Raw genomic sequence first — 20,574 nt, 5'->3', positions numbered from 1 at the left:
GGAGGTTTTCTCCCAAATCTGCCCTAAACCAGGACACCAAGATAACTTTTGGACCGGACACTCTACAGTGGCCTCCATCAAAAATCCAGAGGTGTCTCAGGAATTGATAATTTCACTCCCCACTGGGACATGGTGTCTCTTCCCCACAGCGGGCACTTGTAGTCAATAACAAAAGGTCGGACACTAGCTAACCTACCCTCTGGACCTTCAATCTGGACGATACCTTTAGCAATTTTAGCCAGTTTCATTCCTCCAACACCCTGTATTTTTCCTGCCATGGGTTACAGTTCCCAATGTGAGGGCCACACCTTTTCAGGTATGCTAGTCACATCTGCCCCAGTATCAACTAACCCTTCTACATGGAGATGTTCTGATTTATGTGTTAAGTTCCATCCCATAATGGGTTTGTCTTCACCCACTACTTCTGCCCAGTAGACTCCTGGTGCTTTGTCATCTACTGGGATTTCTGTTGGAACAGGGATCACCTGGGCTATTACCTGCCCTTTGTCTACATAGAAAGGTGGTTGAGGGCACCTAGCTAAGAGACTGAGGTGTGTTAGGTCTCCCTTAATTGTCATGGGAGCCACCTCAATCTCTATTGGTGAATGTGCTGTGTCTCCAATAACAAAATACCTACTATCCAGTCCAGACGGGTCTTGTGAATTATCCTGCACGTCTACTCCAATGACAGTCCAACGATCAGATCTGAAACAAAAAGCTTTAGAAGTTATGTCGTGGTTTTAAACCAGTAACTAAGAAAATTACTTATTTCTTGCTGTGAGATATGGATTAGAACAAGAGCAAAACAGGCATAAAACTTAAAAGGAATAAAGAACGTTTATTCACAAACTGCAATAATAAGAACAACAGAATAAACTTCCAGAAAAACCTTTTTTATCCCCCACTACCCACTATTCCCTTGTTCACATGACCACAGAGACAAAAACTTTGGTACTTGGATGGTTAGAACAGTCCCAATTCCTGCTACAGTCTTTTCACCAGTCTTTGTAGAGAAACAGAAGTCTCTTTCTGTTAATTTATGGAGTTTCTCACTAGAAAACTACTTCTGTTATAGTTTTCTATTGCTCTGATGTCAGCTGCCCAGAACTGCTGTTATCAGAGCTCACTCCTCCCATTTCACATCACTCTGAAGTGTGTATGGGCCATGAGTCTAGGGATGGCATTTTAAGGATGAGTTATTCAAAAGCAAAAGTCTTCTTCATCTGTCTCTGTAAGCTTCACTAGAAAACAGTTTTCTCATTGCCTCTCAAGGCTTCAAATCCTCCAGCACTTCACTGTACCACAATTACTCTACTTTTTACTCAAAATTTACACTTTGAACACTTTATTCCTCCCTACATACTCTATCATGAATTAAAGGAGTTCTTTCAGGACTTTATTGTCCATCTCCATAACTTGAACAGAAAAATATTTCATCTTAATTAAAGCACCTCCTTATTCTCTACCTTTTCTGAAGCTTCTTTTCTTTTCTGTCACTGGTAGTTTATAAAGTCTCTTTTCATGTTGATCAATCTCTTTTTCCCTCTCTGGATAAAAAGATTAATCTGCAAGTCTCATCTGGGTAATGAAAGGGTTAAAATCTTGCCCAGGCTTTGTAGATGGTTCTGTGACTTCTGTCAGTGCAGGAGCTGGAGCTGTCATTGATAGAAGATTCCTCATGGCTGTTCTGGAAAGTGTAGTCGCCGCCTTAGCCTGCCGCAGGTTCAGAGCCTCTTTCTTTCTTCACTCGGCAGTCTCTAGTAAATTTAGTCACAGCAAAACCTGCAGCCGAGCCAGAGATCAGCTTGGCTTGGCCAGAGCCCGGGGAAAGCCCCCCGCAAGCCCCCATCTCCCGGCCGAGAGCCGCTGGGTCCAGCCCAGCCCCTGCCCGGCCACATGGCCGGGCAGAGAACGGGAGGCCTGGAGCTCTGTTACCTTTCACAGCCAGGAAACAAAGAGCCCAAGAGTGCTCTGACTTTACATCTTAAGGTAGGGTTCACAAGTTGATCTCACTTTTCAATGGTCAAAACTGCTGTCAATTCCCAGTAATGACCGATAATTGGTCAGGAGAAAAGACTCTCATCAGCCACCAGCAACTTCAACTTCCTTAGCTCTTAAAACCACCTTAAAGGTAAAGTCACCTCATGACAAGTTACAAATCACTTACTGAATCACTTTTGCGGTTGCCAGACCTTATTAGGCAAACGTTCCTCACAATTATATTTCTGCAGCCTCTCAGCCCGCTCCCTTTCCTCCCCTTTTCCCATTAAAATAAAGTCTTTTTTCTGCTTCAGGTCTGTCATTTTTATGTCTCTGCGCTTGACAGAAAAGCGCTGAGACTTTAGTTTCTTGGTTGACTGGCTACAGCTTCTTTCTAGTGTTTCCCTTGTTGCTGGGTTTGAGGACAGTTCCTTGCAAAATGTCCTGGCCTCTTGCACTGGAAGCAGACGATGTGCTGCAGCTGTTCTGGTGACATCTGTGGCTTATTCATTCCTGCTGTCACTGCTGCCACTGTCCTTGGGTTGCCTGGTTTCTTGCCGTGTACACTGTACAAGTCTGCTTTCTGGGCACATGGCTTCAATCATATCTGCTATGGTGGGTGGAGGGTTAATAGGTAGACTCAGAATTGCTCTACGACAAGCGTCGTTGGCATTTCTTTGGGCCATTTCTTGAAGCAGTTCTGTCTGGGCCACTGGTTCTTTAACTTGTCTCTGTATCTGTAGTCTCAGTCGATCTACAAACTGTAAGAAACTATCAGATGGCAGCTGGTTAATATTAACATAACTGACTTGAATATCAGCTGCTATTGTATACTACAGGAGCCGCTGTTAGCATACCTTCATCTTCTCCAAGGCTGGTATTCCCTGGGTTTCTCTGCCTGCACCCCCCCACGCCGGGCTCTGGGGGCTCCATTCCCTCACCAAGCCTGTGGAGAGACCCAGCTCCTCCCCTGCAGGAGCCAGGCGGGGGCCCGCACCCTGCCACGCCAGGCTCGGTAGGCTGGCACCCCCCCATCGGGAGGCAGGGCCGGGACACCCCTCTCCCTGCCCCTCTGCAGGAGCAAGGGGTGTAACTCTCTCTCTCCCTGCCCCTTCTCCCTGGGGAACAGGGGCCGGAGGGATAAGTGGATACAACACGGACTCAAAGTATCTAGACACAGGAGGCCCAAACTTGCTGGAATAATCCAAATTGCAGGTTTATTGTCTGTCGTCCATCCGGGGCAAGAAAGAGACAGAAATGCCCTGGGTCTTATCTCTTATACAAAGGGGTGCGGGTGATCGGGGGATACAGAGAGGTCACAGCCAATGGGAAAAGGGAAGGGAGAAGGTTCTCAGGTAGGAACTAACATTACACAAAACAGAGGTGAGTTTTACTCTTGGGAGATACCAAGATTTTTAGACGCACTACAACAACACATGACATGTGGAAGGCGAGCCCGCCCTCAAGCACGGCCATCCAAGTCAGTCAGGGGCACAGGCTGCAGCTGAAGCTGCCAAGCGTTGCTGTGAGGCTGGCAAGTGAAGAGAAAGCCATTGTGGCCAATTCTGCTGAAGCCTTCTGCCAAACCAAAGGCAACTGTGCCCACAGCCTCCCCCGGTTTGGCACCCGGCTGCTGCGGACGCCTCACTGTGCAGGTGCCGACGTTGGGGCTGCTGCTGTTCCTGTGCACACTCTGCTGCTGTTCCTGTGCACACTCTGCTGCTGTTTCTGTGGGCTCCTGAGTCGCTTCAGCAGCAGCGACTGGGCAGCCCTGCTGGAGGAGACATCACCACCCTCCCCTTGGTGGCAGCAGCTCTGCGGACCCCGAGCTCTGTGTCAGGGGAGCCTCAGTCACAGCACCGTGTCCTGGGCAGCCGCGAGGGCCCGGGCTGGCGGCCAGCCCTGCCTCTGCCCACTGCCCCTTATCGCAGGCACCCAGTGGCCGTGGCCTGGCAGCACCCCCCTGCCCTGCATGTCCCCAGCCAGCCCAGCCTGGGCACACCTTGGGCTGTCCGCACCCTCCTGGAGGGGTGTTGTCCCAGCCTCGAGGGCTTCTGCTGCAGGCCTGGGAGACATTCTGGGGAAGTGCCAGGTCGGCCGGCTGTCAGGAAAAAGGTGGCTGCCCGGGGGCTGCTTATGCCCTCTGACACCCAATTCCTCAGGTCTTCCCACCGGTCCAGCCTTTCAGGGGCCTCCTGTCCCCTTTGGAGCCTCCAGCCTCCACACATGCCCCTCACGCCTTCCCACGCTTTTGTCCCGCCTGGGCCTCCACAGACCCTCATCCATTTACAGCCTCCCAGTGCCCTGTTCCCTCAGAGTCTCCCCCAGCGTGGACCAGCAGCAGCGCCACAGCCCCACAGGAGCTCCAGAGGAGCAGGATCAAGAGGCACGTGGGAGCCCTCAGCAACCCAGCCAGCACCACATGGGCACGAGGACACAGATGGCGGCGCTTCCTGGCTGAGACAGGGTTTGTGCCTTCAGCAGAACCACCAAAGGCCAAGGGTTTCTGGCCATTTTCCCTGCACCACTGCATGCCTGGGCAGCTTGCTGAGCTGTGATTCCCCAAGTGGAATCACATTTTCCCCGCTTCCTCTATGCCCTGTACACCATGGGCAGCAAGATAAAGGTCTTGGGAAGTGACTGCCTATTATAATATATACTATATTTATATCCTAAAAGAAAATGAAAAGAAGAAAAGAACAATATTTAAGAAACAAAAAAAAATCTCTGCTGGTTCAGGTGGCCCCAGCAGACAGAGCCTGCCGGGTCAGTTGCCAGCAGAGCTCCAGCAGCGCAGCCAGCTGAGGCCCAACAGACGAGGCCGTGTCCTCCATGCCCTGCGCAGCTGAACTTGCAGGTTCTCCAAGATGGAATATCGAGCCGTCTCTACTGCCTGGGTGATGTAAAATGTTTGAATTGCCAGGTTTCCGATGGCAGGGCTGGTGTCACAAACCACGTTCTTAAGGGCTGGAAGAGAGATGAACAGAGCCACGGTCAGATTCCCAGACCTGCGGAGGCCCACGGAGAGCCCCCGGCCAGGGCCATCCCAGCCGGCTCTTGCCATGGCCAGCAGGGAGCAGGGACCAAGGGGATCAGCCCGAAGCTGCTGGCCACGAATGCCCCACGTGAAACCTCGGAGTGATCCACCCACGCCGCCCCTCATCCGCACATTGAGCAGAGACCTTCGCAGACAGTCCAGGACTTGCAGCTCCACCCAGCAGCCCCGCTGACAGCCCGCTGCCCTCACTCACATTTGTAAATTAGCTGCAGGTCTTCTTTCTGCCGCCTCAGGAGCCGCCCGGCCATCCCTGGGAACACAGAGCCTGTCAGGGCCCCAGCGGCACAGCTCCCTGCCAGCGGCGCTGCCAGCCCTGTGGCCACACGCCCTCCCGCCCCGGCAGGGCTCAGCCCGGGCCCGTGCCGCATCCTGACTCAGCCCAAGGGCACGGCTGCCAGAGGCCGGCAGCAGCAGCCCCGAGGGCAGGCGGGGCTCCAGGGCACCGGGCCCGGGTGCCGCTGCCGGGGCAGCAGTCGGGGCCGGGGCCGAGCTGTGGCGGGGCGGGGAGGGAGCCCGGGCTCGTGGCTCACCGATGAACCTGATGGCCGCCGCTCGCAGGGGCTCCTGTGGGCTCTGCAGGTACGGCAGGGCCCGACGCAGGTCCTCCGCCGCTCGGTTCCTGTCCTGTGCCAGCTGGAGAGAGCGGCAGGAGGGAGGGGTTGGCGCGGGCTCTGCCCCTCGGCCAGGCGCTGCCTGCCCGGCCAACCCTGAGGCCCGGCCAGCAGCCGGCTGCTGCCCAGGGAGCCGCGGTGCCGCCCTGCCCTGCAGCCCCAGTGGATCGGGGCTCCATCGGAACCAGGCTCGGGACCACAGGAGCCTGAAGAAGAAGCCGTGCGGCCCCCGGGGGCGGCACTGGGCAGCGGCGCAGCTGCCAGCCCCACACACCGAGCGCTGGGGACAGGGGGCTTCTCCAGGCTGAGGCTGGGCCTTCCAAGCCGTCCTTACCAGGCACTCGGTGATCATCCACAGCTTCTTCTTTTTCACAGGTCTTTCAAGATCTCTCCTCTTCAGGAACTCGGCCGCACAAAGCAGCGTTGCCCAAGAAGCCTGGAGAGCAGCAGAGACCCGCAGATGGCCCCACAAGTCAGGACACAGGACCCGCCCGCATTCGTGTGCCAAGGCCAGGAGGAGGCTGCAGCCGGCAAGGTGCCAGGGCAGGAGGCGGCCGAGCCCCCTCCCCGGGTGACAGCAGCAGCCCAGGAATCCTCACCTCTGCCACCTGCTGGTTCTCATCATGGCAGTGGAAGAAGAGAGGCAGCAGGCTGTGGTGCACGTGTGACTTCAGGGCCTTTTTTTCCTTTTCTGTTAGAAGAGTCATCAATGATCGGAAGAATAATATGGACACCAGCTGCACCTGGCTATTATCCTATATGAAAGGAAGGAAAAAAGACCTCAGCCCTGTCTGCATGGGGCTCAGCAGGGCGCAGGCCTGAGAATCCCCCGGGCGCCAAGTGTCTGGGCAGCAGCCAGTGGCCTCGGCTGGGGGCACAGAGCCTTACGTGGTCAAAGAGTGGCAGGAGCGCCTCAGCCAGCTGCAGGGCAATGGGGCTGGGTATCAGCATGTCCTTGTCCAAGACGATAAAGCTGAGCACCATGACTGTCATCCTGACTATCTCTCCATCTGCATCCCACAGGAAATCTACAAGACTTTCAGTCAGGCTCCGCATTTTTTCAGCCTGTGTGGAAGACAAGTCTGTGAAACGCCACCCTGCTGCCACAGGGCCAAGAGGCCAAAGGCCTGTCCCAAAGCACTCAGGAAGAAGCAGGAGGCAGGAGAGCTGGCAGCAGCTGCCTCGGGGCCCGAAGCCCAGCCGAGCCCAAGGGACTGCGTTTCCCGGCGCAGCTTCAGCCACTGCCCACTTCTCACCATCGAGGGATCGTCAATCAACTTGAAAAGGGCCCTGAGCGCCAGGTGACGCTTGTCCCTGCTCTCGCTCCGCAGGTGCCTTGAGAAGATTTCCAGGACTCTGTTAGCGCTGCGTTCGCTCAAGTCCAGGTAGTCCAGGATCTGAAAGGCACAGGGCAGTGACAGGGGAGGCAGCCGGCAGGAGCCCAGAAACAAGACAGGAAACAGGGCCCAGGCAGCAGCACAAGGCATGGGCACCGTCCCAGGCAGCTTCAGCTATGAGAGGGCAGAGAGGTGGCAGGCAGCTCTGCAGGGAGGCACTTTTGGCCATCAGGCTCACCTCCACAAGGAATGCCAGGGCAGGCAGATCCCAGCGTGCCTCCTGTGTGCTGAGCAGCTGGAGCAGGTAGGGAACGATGCGGGAACACAAGGGGATAGAGGCAGACGACATCTCCCTGCCAGGGTGAAAAAGTAGCCCAGACTGTGAGCTGGGAGGACAAACATCTCCCAGGACTGATTGACAGAGTTCAGATCTTTGAGCACCATCCTGCAAGGATAGGGGGACCTGGGCCCTTGGGGAGGTGACTCCTTGTGGGCACCCTCCTTTCCCAGCCTTTTCCAGTCTCCCTAGCCGTCCCTCGGTGACGAGGCCCTCTGGCCCACGACAGTGGGGACTGTGTTGGGCAACCTCAGCACGGGGCACAAATGCCAGAGGCAGTGGGGAGAAGGGGGTCTCACCTGGCCAGCAGACCCACGGCATAGTGGTGGGTGTCAGCAGAGAGCAGCTTGTCCCAGCCACGCTTGTGTTCCATTTCCACCACCACTTCCTCACGATGCATTTGGCACAGCAGGGACTTCAGGGCCTGCACTGCAAAGCTGTGTGCACAGCAAAGCCCAGGTCACGCTGGGAGCACTGGCTCGTGCCGTGGAGACATGGCAGGGACAGGAGGAGTGGGATAGAGCACCTGTTGGGGCTGATGGCAAGGCCGTGTTGCTCCTGGCATCCCTTCCAGAAGGCATTGAGATCCTCTGGCATCTCCAAAGTGCTGAAGAACACTTGGAAGAGCAGATGCACAAAGAGGCGGGGGAAATGCACCGTCACTACATGTGGGACGCAGGGCATCTGAAGGATCTTCCACATCAGCACAGTTGCCTGCAGAGGACAGAGAACCCTGAGACAGCGCTCAGTGCCGAGGTGTGCGGGTGGCAGGGCCTGAGTGTGGCAGGGAGCGGTCAGGGGAAACCCCTGGGGAGCTCCACGCCTGGTGCCCCTGAAGCTGCCCCTAGGCCAGGTTTCAGCCCAGTGCCTGAGGCAGGGAGATGCAGTTGGGGAAGGAGGAAACTGAGCTGCTGAAGAGGTGGCTTGCCAGGGGCTGAGCAAAGGCCAGTTGCAGAAACTCACAGCCAGGGCAAAGACACCCGTGTTGTCTCCATCAGAGGTGCGCGTGCTGTGCTCTGGCCAGTTCCCCAGCACATCGAGGACTATCCGGTATGCCCGCTCCGCTGTCCTGGGCGAGCACAAGATGGTCTTCCACATGGTCATAGCAGCTCTGCGGGGCGACAGCTCTGTCTCACGGGGGTCTCAGACACATCCCCGTGGCCTGGGCAGCAGTGGGGGGGAGCTGAGCTTGCTGCCAGCTCTGCCTCTGCCTGCTGCCCCTCGCCAGCAGCAGCAGCCAGGCAGCCCAGCCCTGTGGGGACAGGGCCCTGAGGGCCATGGCATGGCAGCAGGCTCGGGGACCGATGTAGCAGGGCTGGGAAAGGTCCCAGGTAGACAGGACCCTGGAAGTCTCTGTTGGTCAGACACCTGGGCCAGGCTGTGCAGGCTGATGGGCTGAGGAGCCCTGAGCCCTCTGGGCACGTGGGCCCCGTACCTGTCACACGTTGGGGCCACACGCAGGAGAGCAATGACCACGTCAGCGGGCTGTGCCTCGCTCAGATCCAGCAGGGTCCTGTTCAGCCTGTGCTCAGAGAACTGATTGGCCATGAGCCACTGGTGGATGTACCTCACCATGGCAGGCACCTGGAGAAAGCACAAGGGGAGACTTGGAAAGCTGCCACAGGGAGTCAGGAATGTCCCCAGCTTCCCCAGAGAAGTGCTTCCCTTCTCAGCACGCTGCAATGGCCTCAAAGGCTTTGAGTGATCAGCAAGCGTGGCTTGGGAGGCCAAGCGATCCCTGGAGGATCAAACCCTGGCCACAGGCTGCTTACTTGCTTTTGACTGTAAAAACCCTCCTCTACAAGCATATCCAGCAGGGCAGCAGTGGCCTTGGTGTTGAAGATGTATGAATAAGGTCTGAGCCCAGTGGCCACGGCGCTGGTCCCTTCTTCCCGAATTCTCTTGATGAAGCTGCAAACCAGCTGTAGGAGAAGGGCAGGAGACAGAAACATCGGGGATGTTCCATGGAGTGCTCCAGGCGTGCTGCTGGGCTGAGCAGTGCCAGCAGGCCCAGCCCAGTTGGGGATGGCTGCAGGTACCTGCGCTGTTCTGCGGAAGAGGCCACCGCCAAGGTCCTGCTCTTGTGTCTGGGCCATGGCTGCATCTGGCAAAGAGCAGCCAGAGCTGAGGGGCTGCGGGAGAGGCCGGAGAACGCAGCCCAGCCCTGCGATCCCCAGGCAGGGACAGCCCCGCGGATGCCCCAGGGGATGGAGCACGGCCACTGCTGGGGGGCAGCCCCAGCCCCTCTTTTATGCTGTCCATGGGTGTGTCTCCACAGGACAGGGTGGGATGGGATGAGATGGGATGCAATGGGATGGGATGGGGCCAAGATGGCCGCAGGCACCAGCCCTGTGGCCCAGCTCTGCCACTCACCCTCCTCCAGCGGCCGGAACTGCTGCACCTCTTCGGTCTCTGGTGCTGGGGCAGCTCCAGGGCCTTCTTCCTCTTCCTCCTCCTCCTCCTCCTGCACCCAGGCCTGCTTGGGCACTCTTGGGGGTTGCTGCTCCATATCATCTTCAACACTCTCCCATCCTTTCCATAGGAACAGCACCAGGGGATGGCATGGCATGCAATGGGATGGGGCCAAGCTGGCAACAGGCGCTAGCCCTAAGGCCGAGCTCTGCAACTCACCTTCCCGTGGTGCCTGGAACTCCTGCACCTCTTCAGTCTCCTGTGCCAGGACAGCTCCAGGGCCTTCTCCTTCCTCCTCCTCCTCAACCCAGGCCAACTTGGGCACTCTTGGGGGTCGCTGCTCCATGGCAGGGACTGGATTTATAGCTACTTGCAGGAGAGATGGCTCGGAAAAGCTCCGAGTCAGCAAGTCCTGCAGTCGTGCCTGGAAGGCACCTGCAAGACTCAAGTCCGGGCAAGACGGCAGGACAGCGAGTCCTGCACTTGTGTCTTGAGGGCTCCTGCCACAAGGACAGGAGGCTCCTCGTCAAGGTTTGAGGTCTGGTCTCAAGGGCAGTGACTGCAGGGATGGGCGACACCTCGGAAAAGCTCCGGGTCACCAAATCCCACGGTCTGCCTTGAGAGAACCTTGAGAAGCCTCGGCAAGGCCACAGGTCAGCAAGTGCTGCAGTCGTGCCTGGAAGGCACCTGCAAGACTCAAGTCCTGGCAAGACGGCAGGACAGCAAGTCCTGCACTTGTGTCTTGAGGGCTCCTGCCACAAGGACAGGAGGCTCCTCGTCAAGATTTGAGGTCTGGTCTCAAGGGCAGTGACTGCAGGGATGGGCGACACCTCGGAAAAGCCCCGGGTCACCAAGTCCCACGGTCTGCCCTTGACAGAACCTTAAGAAAGAAGCCTCGGCAAGGCCACAGGTCAGCAAGCCCTGTGGTCTGGCCTCGAGGTCACCTGTTGGAATAACGCTTCGGAAAAGCTCCGGGTCCGACACAAACGAGTGTGCTGTGCGGGGGCTCCTCACAGCACCGCTCTGACGCGTCCTGTCCCGTCGCGTGCACCGAGCACTGTGGCGTGGTCCTGTCACCGCCAGCTCCTATGCCACCACATGTCACAAAGGGCCCTCTGACACCCTGTCCCTTTCCATCCCATGGTGACCATATGTCACAAAGGGCCCTCACGCACCCTGCCAGCTGCCCTGGTTCCCCCTGCCCCCATCCCCCCAAAAATGGCCCAGGTTGGGAGGAATCTCTTGCCCAAAGGGTCTAAGACAGCCCAACAGGATCTTTAGGAATGCCTCAAACCATCAGCCAACGCTGCCCTGCTCTGCAGGCTCAGGGCAGCAGAAGGAGCCCCCAGGGCTGCCGACGCAGCCACAGCAGGAAGGGCACGGGGCCTTGCACAGAAGCTGGCACGGCCTCCTTGGGACACGTCCCAGCTGGTGGCCATTCTAAACCTGCAGGTGTGACACAGACAAGGAACGTGTGGGCCAGGGCATGAATGCTGCTCTGAGCCCTGGGGCCCGGCCAGCACTGAAATCAGCAGGTGTGGCAGAGTCCCCGCCAAGGCAGACCTGCCACCCCACCCGAGCCCTGGCAGTGCTGGCACTCGTCTCCTGCCCCAGAGACCTGTACCCCTGGGGGGCTTCTGTGCCAGAGGGCAGCCAAAGCCCACATCTTTTTAGAATTTTTCCAAAGCCTGCCGACTGTTTTCAAGGTTTTCTTCCTATTTTCTCCCTAGTGCACAATCTCCAGAAATTGTGCTTTTCCATCCTTTTGCATTTATTAAATTGACCTGCAATGACCAATCAATCAAAATCCTGGGAAAACTTGAACTTCAGGTTGAACCCGGGCAAAATATTTATCTCCCACACTTGAAGCCATGAATTGCCAAGTACTGTCCCCGCTGTCATACCCTGTCCCCTGTAGGTGTGCTGATGCCATTTCAAAGGGGTTGCCAATGAAAACCAGTTTGAAGATTTTTGTAGTTTCCACATTGGCATTCAAATCCTTGACTAGAAAAATCACATGTCAAAATTTCTAGGATTCTTCCATACCAAAGCTGTCATCTTCACCCTGGATTTTAGAGTGTCTGAACAGTCACACAAGGTTTGAGTTTTAGACACTACAGAAGAAGTCTTTGCTGTTGGGCTATACCATGACATCAGCATATAGTCCTGATGATTCCTTTAGGCAGGAGCAGCAAACACAAGAATGAGCCAAACAAGCTATTCCTGTGTTCTCATGTCCTGCACAGCAGTAACTGGGAATTCAAGAATGGATTCAGGAAGCAATGGGTGCACAGGGAGCCACAAAGACTTTGGGATGCTGAAATGGACCAGCCTGGTGCCTGTGCCTGGGCTGCACCGGGCTGAGCTCCAACTGGACGATCTAACAATGGCTGAATGGACACACCGTGGGCCACAGGAGACTCCTGCTGCCAGTTCTGTGAGCTACAATATTCATTTGTGATTCACCAGATGATTTTTTCATCTTTGCTTGAAATCCAGGAGAGGAAAAGGTCAACATGGAGAAGTGTTCTTCCAATTCTAGTGACAGTTGTGTCTGCACACCACCTGTGCCCATGGCAGGGTGGTTGGAAGTGGATGATGTTTATGATACTTTGCAACACAAAATGTTCTGAGATTCTGTGATTCTCCAAGTGGAGTGGAAAACTAAGCCATGTAAGTCCCTGCTTTTTTTCAGTGCATGCTGCTTACTCCTTTGTTCCAATCAAGTCCAGGATTTTGTTTCATGTGTCTTTAAGGTGCCTGGACAGAAGAGAGGGAGGGCAGCTGCAGCACAGGGCTCATGTCCCATCAGAGTCTCTTACTCTCTCTCTCATGATGGCGCTGATGCCGCTGCCTTGGGACACCTGAGTGTGGAAGGCGAGCCCGCCCTCAAGCACGGCCATCCAAGTCAGTCAGGGGCACAGGCTGCAGCTGAAGCTGTCAAGCGTTGCTGTGAGGCTGGCAAGTGAAGAGAAAGCCATTGTGGCCAATTCTGCTGAAGCCTTCTGCCAAACCAAAGGCAACTGTGCCCACAGCCTCCCCCGGTTTGGCACCCGGCTGCTGCGGACGCCTCACTTTGCAGGTGCCGATGTTGGGGCTGCTGCTGTTCCTGTGCACACTCTGCTGCTGTTCCTGTGCACACTCTGCTGCTGTTCCTGTGCACACTCTGCTGCTGTTTCTGTGGGCTCCTGAGTCGCTTCAGCAGCAGCGACTGGGCAGCCCTGCTGGAGGAGACATCACCACCCTCCCCTTGGTGGCAGCAGCTCTGCGGACCCCGAGCTCTGTGTCAGGGGAGCCTCAGTCACAGCACCGTGTCCTGGGCAGCCGCGAGGGCCCGGGCTGGCGGCCAGCCCTGCCTCTGCCCACTGCCCCTTATCGCAGGCACCCAGTGGCCGTGGCCTGGCAGCACCCCCCTGCCCTGCATGTCCCCAGCCAGCCCAGCCTGGGCACACCTTGGGCTGTCCGCACCCTCCTGGAGGGGTGTTGTCCCAGCCTCGAGGGCTTCTGCTGCAGGCCTGGGAGACATTCTGGGGAAGTGCCAGGTCGGCCGGCTGTCAGGAAAAAGGTGGCTGCCCGGGGGCTGCTTATGCCCTCTGACACCCAATTCCTCAGGTCTTCCCACCGGTCCGGCCTTTCAGGGGCCTCCTGTCCCCTTTGGAGCCTCCAGCCTCCACACATGCCCCTCACGCCTTCCCACGCTTTTGTCCCGCCTGGGCCTCCACAGACCCTCATCCATTTACAGCCTCCCAGTGCCCTGTTCCCTCAGAGTCTCCCCCAGCGTGGACCAGCAGCAGCGCCACAGCCCCACAGGAGCTCCAGAGGAGCAGGATCAAGAGGCACGTGGGAGCCCTCAGCAACCCAGCCAGCACCACATGGGCACGAGGACACAGATGGCGGCGCTTCCTGGCTGAGACAGGGTTTGTGCCTTCAGCAGAACCACCAAAGGCCAAGGGTTTCTGGCCATTTTCCCTGCACCACTGCATGCCTGGGCAGCTTGCTGAGCTGTGATTCCCCAAGTGGAATCACATTTTCCCCGCTTCCTCTATGCCCTGTACACCATGGGCAGCAAGATAAAGGTCTTGGGAAGTGACTGCCTATTATAATATATACTATATTTATATCCTAAAAGAAAATGAAAAGAAGAAAAGAACAATATTTAAGAAACAAAAAAAAATCCCTGCTGGTTCAGGTGGCCCCAGCAGACAGAGCCTGCCGGGTCAGTTGCCAGCAGAGCTCCAGCAGCGCAGCCAGCTGAGGCCCAACAGACGAGGCCGTGTCCTCCATGCCCTGCGCAGCTGAACTTGCAGGTTCTCCAAGATGGAATATCGAGCCGTCTCTACTGCCTGGGTGATGTAAAATGTTTGAATTGCCAGGTTTCCGATGGCAGGGCTGGTGTCACAAACCACGTTCTTAAGGGCTGGAAGAGAGATGAACAGAGCCACGGTCAGATTCCCAGACCTGCGGAGGCCCACGGAGAGCCCCCGGCCAGGGCCATCCCAGCCGGCTCTTGCCATGGCCAGCAGGGAGCAGGGACCAAGGGGATCAGCCCGAAGCTGCTGGCCACGAATGCCCCACGTGAAACCTCGGAGTGATCCACCCACGCCGCCCCTCATCCGCACATTGAGCAGAGACCTTCGCAGACAGTCCAGGACTTGCAGCTCCACCCAGCAGCCCCGCTGACAGCCCGCTGCCCTCACTCACATTTGTAAATTAGCTGCAGGTCTTCTTTCTGCCGCCTCAGGAGCCGCCCGGCCATCCCTGGGAACACAGAGCCTGTCAGGGCCCCAGCGGCACAGCTCCCTGCCAGCGGCGCTGCCAGCCCTGTGGCCACACGCCCTCCCGCCCCGGCAGGGCTCAGCCCGGGCCCGTGCCGCATCCTGACTCAGCCCAAGGGCACGGCTGCCAGAGGCCGGCAGCAGCAGCCCCGAGGGCAGGCGGGGCTCCAGGGCACCGGGCCCGGGTGCCGCTGCCGGGGCAGCAGTCGGGGCCGGGGCCGAGCTGTGGCGGGGCGGGGAGGGAGCCCGGGCTCGTGGCTCACCGATGAACCTGATGGCCGCCGCTCGCAGGGGCTCCTGTGGGCTCTGCAGGTACGGCAGGGCCCGACGCAGGTCCTCCGCCGCTCGGTTCCTGTCCTGTGCCAGCTGGAGAGAGCGGCAGGAGGGAGGGGTTGGCGCGGGCTCTGCCCCTCGGCCAGGCGCTGCCTGCCCGGCCAACCCTGAGGCCCGGCCAGCAGCCGCTGGCGCCGAGCTCTGCAAGGGGCAGAGGGCCGGCTGCTGCCCAGGGAGCCGCGGTGCCGCCCTGCCCTGCAGCCCCAGTGGATCGGGGCTCCATCGGAACCAGGCTCGGGACCACAGGAGCCTGAAGAAGAAGCCGTGCGGCCCCCGGGGGCGGCACTGGGCAGGGGCGCAGCTGCCAGCCCCACACACCGAGCGCTGGGGACAGCGGGCTTCTCCAGGCTGAGGCTGGGCCTTCCAAGCCGTCCTTACCAGGCACTCGGTGATCATCCACAGCTTCTTCTTTTTCACAGGTCTTTCAAGATCTCTCCTCTTCAGGAACTCGGCCGCACAAAGCAGCGTTGCCCAAGAAGCCTGGAGAGCAGCAGAGACCCGCAGATGGCCCCACAAGTCAGGACACAGGACCCGCCCGCATTCGTGTGCCAAGGCCAGGAGGAGGCTGCAGCCGGCAAGGTGCCAGGGCAGGAGGCGGCCGAGCCCCCTCCCCGGGTGACAGCAGCAGCCCAGGAATCCTCACCTCTGCCACCTGCTGGTTCTCGTCATGGCAGTGGAAGAAGAGAGGCAGCAGGCTGTGGTGCACGTGTGACTTCAGGGCCTTTTTTTCCTTTTCTGTTAGAAGAGTCATCAATGATCGGAAGAATAATATGGACACCAGCTGCACCTGGCTATTATCCTATATGAAAGGAAGGAAAAAAGACCTCAGCCCTGTCTGCATGGGGCTCAGCAGGGCGCAGGCCTGAGAATCCCCAGGGCACCAAGTGTCTGGGCAGCAGCCAGTGGCCTCGGCTGGGGGCACAGAGCCTTACGTGGTCAAAGAGTGGCAGGAGCGCCTCAGCCAGCTGCAGGGCAATGGGGCTGGGTATCAGCATGTCCTTGTCCAAGACGATAAAGCTGAGCACCATGACTGTCATCCTGACTATCTCTCCATCTGCATCCCACAGGAAATCTACAAGACTTTCAGTCAGGCTCCGCATTTTTTCAGCCTGTGTGGAAGACAAGTCTGTGAAACGCCACCCTGCTGCCACAGGGCCAAGAGGCCAAAGGCCTGTCCCAAAGCACTCAGGAAGAAGCAGGAGGCAGGAGAGCTGGCAGCAGCTGCCTCGGGGCCCGAAGCCCAGCCGAGCCCAAGGGACTACGTTTCCCGGCGCAGCTTCAGCCACTGCCCACTTCTCACCATCGAGGGATCGTCAATCAACTTGAAAAGGGCCCTGAGCGCCAGGTGACGCTTGTCCCTGCTCTCGCTCCGCAGGTGCCTTGAGAAGATTTCCAGGACTCTGTTAGCGCTGCGTTCGCTCAAGTCCAGGTAGTCCAGGATCTGAAAGGCACAGGGCAGTGACAGGGGAGGCAGCCGGCAGGAGCCCAGAAACAAGACAGGAAACAGGGCCCAGGCAGCAGCACAAGGCATGGGCACCGTCCCAGGCAGCTTCAGCTATGAGAGGGCAGAGAGGTGGCAGGCAGCTCTGCAGGGAGGCACTTTTGGCCATCAGGCTCACCTCCACAAGGAATGCCAGGGCAGGCAGATCCCAGCGTGCCTCCTGTGTGCTGAGCAGCTGGAGCAGGTAGGGAACGATGCGGGAACACAAGGGGATAGAGGCAGACGACATCTCCCTGCCAGGGTGAAAAAGTAGCCCAGACTGTGAGCTGGGAGGACAAACATCTCCCAGGACTGATTGACAGAGTTCAGATCTTTGAGCACCATCCTGCAAGGATAGGGGGACCTGGGCCCTTGGGGAGGTGACTCCTTGTGGGCACCCTCCTTTCCCAGCCTTTTCCAGTCTCCCTAGCCGTCCCTCGGTGACGAGGCCCTCTGGCCCACGACAGTGGGGACTGTGTTGGGCAACCTCAGCACGGGGCACAAATGCCAGAGGCAGTGGGGAGAAGGGGGTCTCACCTGGCCAGCAGACCCACGGCATAGTGGTGGGTGTCAGCAGAGAGCAGCTTGTCCCAGCCACGCTTGTGTTCCATTTCCACCACCACTTCCTCACGATGCATTTGGCACAGCAGGGACTTCAGGGCCTGCACTGCAAAGCTGTGTGCACAGCAAAGCCCAGGTCACGCTGGGAGCACTGGCTCGTGCCGTGGAGACATGGCAGGGACAGGAGGAGTGGGATAGAGCACCTGTTGGGGCTGATGGCAAGGCCGTGTTGCTCCTGGCATCCCTTCCAGAAGGCATTGAGATCCTCTGGCATCTCCAAAGTGCTGAAGAACACTTGGAAGAGCAGATGCACAAAGAGGCGGGGGAAATGCACCGTCACTACATGTGGGACGCAGGGCATCTGAAGGATCTTCCACATCAGCACAGTTGCCTGCAGAGGACAGAGAACCCTGAGACAGCGCTCTGTGCCGAGGTGTGCGGGTGGCAGGGCCTGAGCGTGGCAGGGAGCGGTCAGGGGAAACCCCTGGGGAGCTCCACGCCTGGTGCCCCTGAAGCTGCCCCTAGGCCAGGTTTCAGCCCAGTGCCTGAGGCAGGGAGATGCAGTTGGGGAAGGAGGAAACTGAGCTGCTGAAGAGGTGGCTTGCCATGGGCTGAGCAAAGGCCAGTTGCAGAAACTCACAGCCAGGGCAAAGACACCCGTGTTGTCTCCATCAGAGGTGCGCGTGCTGTGCTCTGGCCAGTTCCCCAGCACATCGAGGACTATCCGGTATGCCCGCTCCGCTGTCCTGGGCGAGCACAAGATGGTCTTCCACATGGTCATAGCAGCTCTGCGGGGCGACAGCTCTGTCTCACGGGGGTCTCAGACACATCCCCGTGGCCTGGGCAGCAGTGGGGGGGAGCTGAGCTTGCTGCCAGCTCTGCCTCTGCCTGCTGCCCCTCGCCAGCAGCAGCAGCCAGGCAGCCCAGCCCTGTGGGGACAGGGCCCTGAGGGCCATGGCATGGCAGCAGGCTCGGGGACCGATGTAGCAGGGCTGGGAAAGGTCCCAGGTAGACAGGACCCTGGAAGTCTCTGTTGGTCAGACACCTGGGCCAGGCTGTGCAGGCTGATGGGCTGAGGAGCCCTGAGCCCTCTGGGCACGTGGGCCCCGTACCTGTCACACGTTGGGGCCACACGCAGGAGAGCAATGACCACGTCAGCGGGCTGTGCCTCGCTCAGATCCAGCAGGGTCCTGTTCAGCCTGTGCTCAGAGAACTGATTGGCCATGAGCCACTGGTGGATGTACCTCACCATGGCAGGCACCTGGAGAAAGCACAAGGGGAGACTTGGAAAGCTGCCACAGGGAGTCAGGAATGTCCCCAGCTTCCCCAGAGAAGTGCTTCCCTTCTCAGCACGCTGCAATGGCCTCAAAGGCTTTGAGTGATCAGCAAGCGTGGCTTGGGAGGCCAAGCGATCCCTGGAGGATCAAACCCTGGCCACAGGCTGCTTACTTGCTTTTGACTGTAAAAACCCTCCTCTACAAGCATATCCAGCAGGGCAGCAGTGGCCTTGGTGTTGAAGATGTATGAATAAGGTCTGAGCCCAGTGGCCATGGCGCTGGTCCCTTCTTCCCGAATTCTCTTGATGAAGCTGCAAACCAGCTGTAGGAGAAGGGCAGGAGACAGAAACATCGGGGATGTTCCATGGAGTGCTCCAGGCGTGCTGCTGGGCTGAGCAGTGCCAGCAGGCCCAGCCCAGTTGGGGATGGCTGCAGGTACCTGCGCTGTTCTGCGGAAGAGGCCACCGCCAAGGTCCTGCTCTTGTGTCTGGGCCATGGCTGCATCTGGCAAAGAGCAGCCAGAGCTGAGGGGCTGCGGGAGAGGCCGGAGAACGCAGCCCAGCCCTGCGATCCCCAGGCAGGGACAGCCCCGCGGATGCCCCAGGGGATGGAGCACGGCCACTGCTGGGGGGGCAGCCCCAGCCCCTCTTTTATGCTGTCCATGGGTGTGTCTCCACAGGACAGGGTGGGATGGGATGAGATGGGATGCAATGGGATGGGATGGGGCCAAGATGGCCGCAGGCACCAGCCCTGTGGCCCAGCTCTGCCACTCACCCTCCTCCAGCGGCCGGAACTGCTGCACCTCTTCGGTCTCTGGTGCTGGGGCAGCTCCAGGGCCTTCTTCCTCTTCCTCCTCCTCCTCCTCCTGCACCCAGGCCAGCTTGGGCACTCTTGGGGGTTGCTGCTCCATATCATCTTCAACACTCTCCCATCCTTTCCATAGGAACAGCACCAGGGGATGGCATGGCATGCAATGGGATGGGGCCAAGCTGGCAACAGGCGCTAGCCCTAAGGCCGAGCTCTGCAACTCACCCTCCCGTGGTGCCTGGAACTCCTGCACCTCTTCAGTCTCCTGTGCCAGGACAGCTCCAGGGCCTTCTCCTTCCTCCTCCTCCTCAACCCAGGCCAACTTGGGCACTCTTGGGGGTCGCTGCTCCATGGCAGGGACTGGATTTATAGCTACTTGCAGGAGAGATGGCTCGGAAAAGCTCCGAGTCAGCAAGTCCTGCAGTCGTGCCTGGAAGGCACCTGCAAGACTCAAGTCCGGGCAAGACGGCAGGACAGCGAGTCCTGCACTTGTGTCTTGAGGGCTCCTGCCACAAGGACAGGAGGCTCCTCGTCAAGGTTTGAGGTCTGGTCTCAAGGGCAGTGACTGCAGGGATGGGCGACACCTCGGAAAAGCTCCGGGTCACCAAATCCCACGGTCTGCCTTGAGAGAACCTTGAGAAGCCTCGGCAAGGCCACAGGTCAGCAAGTGCTGCAGTCGTGCCTGGAAGGCACCTGCAAGACTCAAGTCCTGGCAAGACGGCAGGACAGCAAGTCCTGCACTTGTGTCTTGAGGGCTCCTGCCACAAGGACAGGAGGCTCCTCGTCAAGATTTGAGGTCTGGTCTCAAGGGCAGTGACTGCAGGGATGGGCGACACCTCGGAAAAGCCCCGGGTCACCAAGTCCCACGGTCTGCCCTTGACAGAACCTTAAGAAAGAAGCCTCGGCAAGGCCACAGGTCAGCAAGCCCTGTGGTCTGGCCTCGAGGTCACCTGTTGGAATAACGCTTCGGAAAAGCTCCGGGTCCGACACAAACGAGTGTGCTGTGCGGGGGCTCCTCACAGCACCGCTCTGACGCGTCCTGTCCCGTCGCGTGCACCGAGCACTGTGGCGTGGTCCTGTCACCGCCAGCTCCTATGCCACCACATGTCACAAAGGGCCCTCTGACACCCTGTCCCTTTCCATCCCATGGTGACCATATGTCACAAAGGGCCCTCACGCACCCTGCCAGCTGCCCTGGTTCCCCCTGCCCCCATCCCCCCAAAAATGGCCCAGGTTGGGAGGAATCTCTTGCCCAAAGGGTCTAAGACAGCCCAACAGGATCTTTAGGAATGCCTCAAACCATCAGCCAACGCTGCCCTGCTCTGCAGGCTCAGGGCAGCAGAAGGAGCCCCCAGGGCTGCCGACGCAGCCGCAGCAGGAAGGGCACGGGGCCTTGCACAGAAGCTGGCACGGCCTCCTTGGGACACGTCCCAGCTGGTGGCCATTCTAAACCTGCAGGTGTGACACAGACAAGGAACGTGTGGGCCAGGGCACGAATGCTGCTCTGAGCCCTGGGGCCCGGCCAGCACTGAAATCAGCAGGTGTGGCAGAGTCCCCGCCAAGGCAGACCTGCCACCCCACCCGAGCCCTGGCAGTGCTGGCACTC

General features: G+C 58.5%; 3 protein-coding genes across 7 annotated transcripts; all 3 read right to left on the bottom strand.

The window, feature by feature from the left end:
- Positions 1–5,223: 5,223 nt before the first annotated feature.
- On the bottom strand, positions 5,224–6,400 carry LOC147646055 (uncharacterized). The gene is made up of 4 exons (XM_086873969.1): positions 6,249–6,400; positions 5,984–6,085; positions 5,569–5,671; positions 5,224–5,288 (listed from the first exon to the last, which is right to left on the bottom strand). Exons 1-4 carry the CDS (start codon positions 6,354–6,356, stop codon positions 5,224–5,226), a joined length of 378 nt encoding a protein of 125 aa, XP_086730095.1. The 5' UTR covers positions 6,357–6,400.
- A 60-nt stretch (positions 6,401–6,460) lies between these two features.
- Positions 6,461–9,430, bottom strand: LOC147646054 (uncharacterized). The gene is made up of 3 exons (XM_086873983.1): positions 7,850–9,430; positions 7,623–7,760; positions 6,461–7,339 (listed from the first exon to the last, which is right to left on the bottom strand). Exons 1-3 carry the CDS (start codon positions 8,425–8,427, stop codon positions 7,009–7,011), a joined length of 1,047 nt encoding a protein of 348 aa, XP_086730109.1. The 5' UTR covers positions 8,428–9,430; the 3' UTR covers positions 6,461–7,008.
- Positions 9,431–13,826: 4,396 nt separating this feature from the next.
- LOC147646053 (maestro heat-like repeat-containing protein family member 7) lies at positions 13,827–20,077 on the bottom strand. 5 transcript variants are annotated; one of them, XM_086873968.1, is made up of 16 exons: positions 19,194–20,077; positions 18,936–19,094; positions 18,601–18,665; positions 18,334–18,483; positions 17,997–18,145; positions 17,525–17,672; positions 17,088–17,275; positions 16,861–16,998; positions 16,463–16,577; positions 16,144–16,284; positions 15,776–15,952; positions 15,487–15,642; positions 15,222–15,323; positions 14,774–14,876; positions 14,437–14,493; positions 13,827–14,152 (listed from the first exon to the last, which is right to left on the bottom strand). In XM_086873968.1, the coding sequence occupies exons 1-16, from the start codon at positions 19,318–19,320 to the stop codon at positions 13,953–13,955; spliced, it is 2,175 nt and encodes a 724-aa protein (XP_086730094.1). In that variant the 5' UTR covers positions 19,321–20,077; the 3' UTR covers positions 13,827–13,952. The 5 variants fall into 5 exon arrangements, with proteins under 5 accessions (XP_086730094.1, XP_086730092.1, XP_086730090.1 ...); XM_086873966.1 differs by having other exon boundaries at positions 18,936–19,404; XM_086873964.1 differs by having other exon boundaries at positions 18,334–19,094; positions 19,194–20,038.
- Between the last annotated feature and the right edge of the window lie 497 nt (positions 20,078–20,574).

This window comes from Cyanistes caeruleus, unplaced genomic scaffold, assembly GCF_971803275.1.
Source record: "Cyanistes caeruleus unplaced genomic scaffold, bCyaCae1.hap1.1 HAP1_SCAFFOLD_128, whole genome shotgun sequence".
NCBI classification, from domain to species: Eukaryota; Metazoa; Chordata; class Aves; order Passeriformes; family Paridae; genus Cyanistes; species Cyanistes caeruleus.
Note: the sequence above shows the minus strand (reverse complement) of the source record. Positions and strands in the feature narration are given on the sequence as shown.